The 9182-nt window shown below is 46.4% G+C and overlaps 1 protein-coding gene across 1 annotated transcript; it reads right to left on the bottom strand.

Annotated features, from left to right (window-relative positions):
• Window positions 1-271: 271 nt before the first annotated feature.
• Window positions 272-5717, bottom strand: LOC121281402 (protocadherin-10-like). Its single transcript, XM_041194346.1, has 3 exons — window positions 5695-5717; window positions 666-3126; window positions 272-307 (listed from the first exon to the last, which is right to left on the bottom strand). The coding sequence occupies exons 1-3, from the start codon at window positions 5715-5717 to the stop codon at window positions 272-274; spliced, it is 2520 nt and encodes an 839-aa protein (XP_041050280.1).
• Window positions 5718-9182: the final 3465 nt, after the last annotated feature.

Genomic DNA, 9182 nt, shown 5'->3' on the forward strand with positions numbered 1-9182 from the left:
TCAAAGGGGTTCTGTACAGGACTGTTCCCTTTGATGCAGTTAATTAAATACTGTTTATCAGATTTGCTCTGGGCTTCTTAGACCCCGTGTCCCTGACATTCTAATTTACTGTAGGTAGTCTAGACGCAGCTTTAATTCGTGGTAGAAATAATTTTCGGCAGGCCGTGAGAGATAGAGTACTTTGAATTCACTGTTATAAGTCTGTGAGCGCTATATTCCTGCACTACACTGGGAAAATTGCGTAAGAAAGGATCTCTTCATTAATTCCTGTTCAAGGAATGAACAACGCACCATGGAGACCTGAAACCTGTGAAAAAGATAAATCACAGGTTATGGATCATTCCAGATGTGACAATAACCCGTTTACGGCGCTCTGTGGTCTACTAATCGCACAATTCAATCAATGATTTCCCATTTAGCTAGCGCCACTATATTGGTGCCAGAGGTAACTCCCAGGTGTAAGGCGAGTTGCTGCATAAATGCAGCAAGAACAGTAACAATTCTACCCCTAAAATGCCTGCAGTAGGTGGCTATTTAAATAAACCGTAATATCTGCTGTGAACTAATCCACATTTAAAATAGGGAACTGAAAGTTTAATTATGCCCAATGGCGAATGTCTCCAATTGTGTAAATTCAATGGCTGATAACATATGCCATCACTCACCTCACTGGACCCGTTACTGCCTAGATTCGCCCCATCTGATATCTGTCTTCTCCACCCAGTCACGTAGGGGTTAGCAGGTTTCACATTATTCCCAGCGGCTGTAGATGGGCTGTACGGTTTAAGGAACATTAAGTCCGTTTTAGCCGATTCGGGACTCAAACACACCTTGTAGCAATAGGTCTGGGAAAGCGAGCGGCTGCCGCCCACCTCCATGCTACTCGGCGGGGCTTTTACACTGGGCGGCACCGGAAAGTTTGTGTGCGAGTTATTCAGCACGTCTCCCGACGGCTCCCTCCGGAGACAACAGCTGGGGCGGCCGCGGGAGCAACAGGTACTGAGAGGGCAGCGGTGGCCAAGGGTGCCGTGTCTGTCTTTGTGACACTTGATGGAGACCAGGGCGATTATGGCCACCAGGAACACGAATGAGACGGAGCCCAGAGAGACGATTAAGTAAAGGTTGAAATCGGAGAAGTATTCAATGTTCTGGGGCTTCTCGGTTAAGTCGGAGAAGGTCTCAGGGACACTGTCGACTATTAACACGTTGATGGTGACCGAGGTGGAAAGTGGTGGCTTCCCATTGTCCATGACATGGACCACCAGCCTCTGTTTGGGGGCGTCATGGTCCTCAAAGCGGCGGCTGGTCCTGATTTCCCCCGTGAACGGGGCGATGCTGAACAGAGCCGGGTCGGTCGCTTGGAAGAGCTGGTAAGAGAGCCGGGAGTTCTGGCCGGAATCGGCATCGACAGCCGATACCTTCGCCACCACGTAGCCAGGATCGGCGGATCGAGGCACCATCTCGGCCGAGCCGTTCGGGGGCAACGGGGACACGATTTCGGGGGCATTGTCGTTCTGATCCAGGATGATCACGTTCACTGTCACGTTGTTGTGGAGCGATGGGAAACCCGCGTCCTGAGCCTGAACCAAAACCTCGAAATTCTTGAGCTGCTCATAGTCAAAAGAGCGCAGCGCGTAGAGGTTCCCGGTGTTTAAGTTGATGGAAACGTAAGTGGATATCGGGGTCCCCCTGATTTTACTTTCCAAGATGCAATAGGACACATAGGCATTCTGGTCAAGGTCTGGGTCCAGGGCGGACACGGAGCAGATGGACGCCCCGGGCGCGTTATTCTCCATCAAATACACCGTGTAGGACGGATGTGCAAACCGGGGCGCGTTGTCGTTCACATCCGAAACCTTCACTGGGATGGTTTTGACAGTGGAAAGGGGAGGGGAGCCTGAATCGGTGACAGTCAGGCTAACGTTGTACTCCAGGACACTCTCCCGATCCAGCCGGTCAGTAGTGACCAGAGTGTAATAGTTCTTAAACGATGACTGCAGTTTGAATGGGAGGTGAGCGGGGACGTGGCAGCGGGTTTTTCCGTTCTCCCCAGAATCCCGGTCCGTTACACTGATCAGAGCGATCACAGTCCCCGGTAAAGCGTCCTCCCGGACGGGACTAGACACTGAAGTTAGGATCACCTCGGGAGCATTGTCGTTCACATCAATGATTTCCACAACCACCGTGCAGTGCACCGCCGCCGTGTAAAGCCCCTTATCCTTAGCCTGTACATAGATCTCATAAACACTTGCTTCTTCATAATCTACCACCCCCTTGACCCGAATCTCACCCGTCTGGGGCTCTACCCGGAATAGCTGGCGCAGTCTCGCCGGCGCATGGTTACTGAAGGAGTAAGTCACCTCTCCATGCGAGCCTTGGTCCAAATCGGTGGCGTTAAGTTTTATCACTAACGTATTCCTAGGAGCGTTTTCCACAAGGCAGACAGTGTACACCGCCTGATCGAAAACCGGGGCATTGTCATTCACATCGAGGACCGTGATGATGACCAGAGCGGTGCCGGATCTCTCCGGGAGCCCGCCGTCCAGAGCAGTCAGGACCATCTGATGAACCGCTTGATCCTCCCGGTCCAGGGACCTCTCCAGCACCAACACCGGGAACTTGCTGCGCTCGCTGCGAGTCTGCACCTCCAGGGTGAAGTACTGGTTGGGACTGAGCCGATAGCTTTGCAGAGAATTGGTGCCCACGTCTGGGTCATAGGCGTTCTCAAGTGGGAAACGCGCCCCCAGAGCCACAGACTCGGCGATCTCCAGGCGGAACTCGCGCCACGGGAAACTGGGAGAATTGTCATTCACATCCAGTATCTCCACTTCCACCCGGTATAGTTCGAGTGGGCTCTCAATCACAATCTCTAAATGCAGAAAGCAGCTGGAGCTCAGGTCACAAAGCTGCTCTCTGTCCATTTTTTCGTTCACAAACAAAACCCCGTTTTCCAGATTCACCTCTAAATACTGTGTGTTGGGACCCGGGACGATGCGAAACCTGCGAGCGGACAGTTCCCTGACATCCAATCCCAAATCGTCGGCAATATTCCCAACAAACGCCCCGTGCTTCAATTCTTCGGGAATCGAGTACCGAATTTGCCCAGTGATAAGATCCCAAACGCAAGTCGATATAATAAGGATAAGCACTTGCCATTTTAGCCAGGTACTTGTTTGAAAACTCGCCATTTCCACTGTCACACCTTGTACGGATCCCAGCCTTACAAGTTCTGCTTATATTCAGCATGAGGAGACGCAAGAAAAATAACTGTGCATTGTTTCAGTGGAGAGTTAACAAGCGATGTGCGTAAAGACGCACATTGATCCTTCGGTTCCAGCACGAAAACCTGCAGACACACTGACACAAAAGAGTCTCCCCATAGCAGCCAACTGCTCCTGTTTCACAGAGTCTGCTTTTACCATTGCTTAATCCACACTCAGCCGAGTGCTGTTTCTGAATTTTCGCTGTATCCGGTGAAAAGGCAGGAGTGCAGTTTGATGTAACCGATCTCTAGCTCCACTTCGGCACCTCATTGGAGGACTCCGGCAGGACTAAATTAACTCTATGATAGCTGCAACAGCATTTCCCAGGGACCAACGCTTTACCAATTGAAAATGTTCAAGTAAAATCAAAACCAACAAAGCTTAAAAAGAGAAAGTCTTGCATTCTTATAGAGCCTTTCGCCACCTCAAGATAGCTCTAGGTGCTTTACAGCCAATGAAGTAATTTTGTAGTGTTGTCACTGTTGTAATGTAAGAAAACTGGGCAGTCAGCTTGCGTACAGAAAACAGCAATGTGGTTTTGACTAGATACTCTGCTGGACACATTTCACCCTTCCCCTCACCTTTTGTCAATATCCCTGATAGATTTGATTCTTGTACGTTCGCCTATTGTTTTCCCCATATGTTAGTTACTTAAGTCAACTTCTTATCACGATTGCTCTAGTTCTGGCCGTGGGACCCTTCTGAAGAAGACTCTATCCCGGGCGGGAATGAGGTGATGGAATAATTCCCCGTCAGTCATGCCGGGAATAGACTGGGCTTGATTTCACACGTTATTTGTATTATGCAATTATCTTCCATTCACTGTATTGTGCTGGGGAAATCTCCCAGTTTTTAATAGGAAACGTTGCTATAGTTTTGATTATGAATTCTAGTGCTGGCAAAGACTACTTTTTAAAATAAAAACTTTGCTGAGTAAATTGACAGTAAAGTAAGTCCTGCCTTAAACACCGTCCCCCCCAACCCCCACCCCTTCCCCCAACACATTGCCTGGCACAATGCAGCTCAATGGCTAACACACAAGAGTGTCAATTGACTCATTCTTGAATGAGATCAAACTCACCCAGAAAATTGCATGGCAATATTCAACAAAGGAAAAAGAAATAAGTGCAGTTGCTTTTTACAAGCTCAGGTCATTACAAAGGACGTTGCAACCAATTAAGTACCCTTTGAAGTTTAATCACTGTTGCCAATGTAGGAAACACTATATGACCCAGACCTCTCTGTCGCTTGCCATTTCAACCCACCACCCTGCTCTCATGCCCACATGTCCATCCTTGGCCTGCTGCATTGTTCCAGTGAAGCCCAATGCAAACCAGAGGAACAGCACCTCATCTTCCAACTAGGCACCTTACAGCCTTCTGGACTGAATATTGAGTTCAACAACTTTAGATCATCAACTCTCCCCTCCATCCCCACCCCCTTTCCAATCCCTCTTTTTCCAATAATTTATATATTTTTCTTTTCCCGCCTATTTCCATTATTTTTAAATGTATTTCCATCCATTGTTTTATCTCTACCTTTTAGCCTATTTTGATCCCTTCCCCCCACCCCACCCCCACTAGGGCTATCTGTACCTTGCTCGTCCTGCTTCCTATCCTTAATGTCACCTATTAGCACATTTCTTAGCTAATATCACCACCGTCAACACCTCTTTGTCCTTTTGTCTATGACATCTTTTGGCAATCTCCACCTATCGCTGGCCCTCTATCCAGCTCTACCTGTCCCACCCCCCACCCCCACACCCCCCCACCCCGCCACCCCTTAAACCAGCTTATATTTCACCTCTTTTCTATTTTTCCATAGTTCTGGTGAAGAGTCATACAGACTCGAAACATTAACTGTATTCCTCTCTGCAGGTGCTGTCAGACCTGCTGAGTTTTTCCAGGTATTTTTGTTTTTGTTTAGGAAACACTACAGCCGCTTTGTTTAATTAAGCTCCCACAAACAGTAACATGATATGTTAGCAGCCTTCAATCTTGTAAAATGACAGTTTGTGTCATGGTGGTCAACTTTAGCATTGCCTGGTGTGGCTCAGGAGCCCCAGTCTCTCCCTTATTTGCTGCAGAGGAAGACAGTTGGCTGAGATGATGCAAAATTCGCTGCCTTCTGTTTTCCCTGGGCTCTCTTCTGAGCTGGCTGAGCATTTCATTTCTGCTCACCTCTTCCAATGCCTTTCCAAACAGTCAGCCTCCAGAGGTCATGGACATCAGCAACTGCCTCTGAGTTGTCAGTGTTAAATCCATCATTTTCATACCTTGCTTGCAGGTATCCTTGTAGGCAGAGGTATGGATGGCCAAGAGATCATGACCCAGTGGCCAGTTCACCATACAGAAGATTGGCCACAATCCATGCTAAGAATGTTGCTAAGCCAATGTGGAAGTAGCTGGTTTAGCAATGAGTGTATGCTGATAGAATTAGCATGATCCACAACATCTGAGTTGGTGACCTTGTCCTGTTAAGAGATGCCAAGGATATGTCTCAGACAATTAAGGTGGAAATTATTCAGCCTTTTCTCCTGCCTAGCCTATGTTGGCCAGATCTCACCACTGTAGAGAAGTGCACTGAGGATGCAGGCTTGGTAGACTCACAGTTCTGTGTTCTCAGCCAAGTTGCTGTTGTTCCACAGTCTCTTACTCAGCTTGGACAGAAACAGAGCTAATGTTTCAGGTCAATGACATCTCATCAGAAGTGAAAGATATCTTTTGTGATGCATGAGCCAGTTTTAGCATCAAGAGACAGATTGTTGGTGATTGTGGAGCCTAGATATGTGAAGCTATCAACAATCTCCAGTATCACATTGCCAATGCTGATAGATGGCAGGATAGCAATGCCCTGGACTATAACATTTGTCTTCCTGATGCAGATGGTCAAACCAAACTCTTTAGCAATGTGATAATGGCTATATAGTCTGTCCTTGCGCTACTGATTGAGAGGTAAATGTTGCCATGTAAAATAGGAACAATCCCCATTTTCTTGGAATAATCTCATGGGACCCTTTAAACCCACTTTAGAAAGAAGGCAAGATCTGAGTTTAATACCTCATCTGAAAGACAGCATAGCATTACTGCAGTAGAGTTGCAGCCTAGATCTGGTTAAATCTCTGAAGGGAGACTTGAGCACACAACCATGTGATTCAGAGGCAAGAGCACTACCAGCTGAACCACAGCTGACACTTGAATGGGATACAGAAAGTGCCATCAACCAACATCAACTAAAATTGTTATCTGGCCATCTATTCATCCAGTTGCTGATTGTGTGGAAAATGGAATGTGTCTACATAAAAGGCTGCGGTTTGAAAGTAATCCACTGGATGTGAAGGACTTTGGGAGCTCCTGAGGATTTAAAGAGCACTATATAAACATAAAAGCAAAATTCAGTGGACACTGGAAATTTTAAATAAAAACAGAAAGTACTAGAAACACTGAACAGGTCAAAAGCATCTGTGGAGACAGAAACAGAGCTAATGTTTCAGGTCAATGACATCTCATCAGAAGTGAAAGATAGAATCATAGATTCATTGAATGGTCACAGCACAGGAGGAGACTATTCAGTTTGTTGAATCTGCATCAGCTCCCTGCAAACTCACCTAGTGTCACACTTCACCTTTTCCCCATAGCCCTGCAAATTTCTTCTCTTCAGGTGCTTATGCAATTCTCTTTTGAAAGCCATAGTGAATCTGCCTGCATGACCCTCTCAGATGGTGCAGTCCAGATCCTAACCACTCGCTGCATGTTAAAAGCTTTTTCCTCATGTTGGCTCTTTTACCAATCATCTTCAATCAGTGCCCTTTGGTTCTTGACTCTTCTTACAATGGGCGGTTTCTTTCTGTCAACTCTGTCTAGATACCCCATGACTTTGAACACGTCTATCAAATTTTCACTCAGGCTCCTCTTCTCTAAGAAGAACAATCTCGGAGGTGAACAGCTTTTTATCAGGTGCAGAGTTGGAGAAAAGGACAATAAAATATCAAATAGAGAAGAAATGTCTATGGTAAAGGGGAGGGCAGGAGCTGTTAAATGGAAAAAAGGACAGTGCAAGGCAATGTTAAGAGACATATATTGAAACAGAAGTTAGATTCAAAGCAAGTGCAAATGGCTACAACAGAACAGCAGAGGTTGGCACAAAGAATGAAAAATTTATAATTACGTTCAAGTTGTTCACTTTGCTTTACAGTTTCCATCTTAACCCATCTTTCTATGCCTCTTCACTCCCTTCATCTAACTGGCTGGGCAAATAGACCCCAAGAGTCCATCCTGCCCTAGCCCTGAGCATGCATCTTTATGTAATTCCTCACAATGAGATCTGCCTCCTGCTCCCTTGATGCTATTTCTTCTAAACTGCTGACTGCCAAAGTTACCTTTGAAGTGTAATTGTTGTGACCAGTTTTTTCAATGCATGGTCCCTTTAATTTTTTTGCAAGGCCACACATGTGCAGTATTTATTTTGGAACAAAGTCTCAGTGGCACCTTCCCAGCTGCTGCGGTAATGCATCTGTGCACCTGTGCAGCTTAGTGGGAACATTGCTGACCATCTAATATCCCTTTCCTGGCTTCCTTGTTAGCTGATACTGTTAATGATTTTCCCTCCTCAGGCATTGCACCCCTTCCCCAATTAAATCTGCTGTCTTCATACCTGTCCTCAAAAATCAACTCTTGCCCCTTCCATCCTTGCAAACTACCATCCCACCTTCAATCTCCCTTTCCTCTCCAAAGTCCTTGAACTTGTTATTACTTACCAAGTCCATTCTCACTGTGAGCTTTCCCAGAACTCCAATCAGGCTTCCCTCCCTGCTGCTGCAACTATTACAGTATCAGCTTTTATCAAAGGCCCAAATAACATCCTCTGTGACTGTAACAAAGGAAAACTATCACTCCCAAACTGTCTCAGCCTGTCTGCAGTCTTTGACAAGGCTGACCACACAGTCCTCCTCCATTGTCACCCAAGAAGACTCATCTCATTCCATTTTAATCTATTCAGTCAGAGCCAAAGAATCATCTGCAATGGCTTCTCTGCCCACTCCCACATCCTTAACTCTGGTGTCCCTCAAGATCTATCCTTGGCCCCTTCTTTTTCTCAACTACACATTATCCCTCAGTGACATTATCAGAAAATATAGTGTCAGTTTCCAGAGATACACTGATGACACTAAGCTGTACCTCACCCATTCCCTCTTTTACCCCTCCATTGTATCTAAATTGTTACACTACTTGTCTGACATTCAGTACTGAACTAAAACAAATTTCATCCAACAAACTAGGCCCCCACCATAAACTTTGTTCCCTAGCTACTGACTGCATCTCTCTCCCTGGCAACTATCTGAAGCTGAATCAGACAGTTCACAAACTCGATGCCACATTTGGCCTTAAGGTGAGCTTCTAATCATTTATCCACATCATTTGCTAAAATCACCCATTTCATCCTCCATAACGTTGGCCAGCTCCTGTCCCTGCATGCCTCTGCCTCATCTACTGCTGAAATGTTCATCCCTATCTCTGTTTCTTCTATAATTATCTATTTCAACACACTCCTGGCCCAGCCTCCCATTGTCAAACCTCCATAAACTTGAGGTCCGCCACAACCCTGCTACCCATGTACTCAGTCGCACCAAGTTCTGATCACCCATCACTTGGCCTAAATTGGTTCCCTCCATGATCTTGCCCCTCCCTAACTCTGTAAACTCCTCCGGCTCTACCACCCTCTGGGATATCTGTGTTCCTCCAATTCTGGTCTCCTGACCATCCCTGATTTTGATTGTCCTGCCGTTGGCAACTGTGCCTTCTGCTGCAAAGGCCCTGAACTCTGGTATTCCCTTCCTAAACCTCTCTATCTCACTTTCCTTCTTTAATAAGCTTCCTAAGATCTCCCTCTTTGATCAAGCGTTTGGTCATCTGCCCCAAA

Source organism: Carcharodon carcharias, chromosome 8 (genome assembly GCF_017639515.1).
Source record: "Carcharodon carcharias isolate sCarCar2 chromosome 8, sCarCar2.pri, whole genome shotgun sequence".
Classification (NCBI taxonomy): domain Eukaryota; kingdom Metazoa; phylum Chordata; class Chondrichthyes; order Lamniformes; family Lamnidae; genus Carcharodon; species Carcharodon carcharias.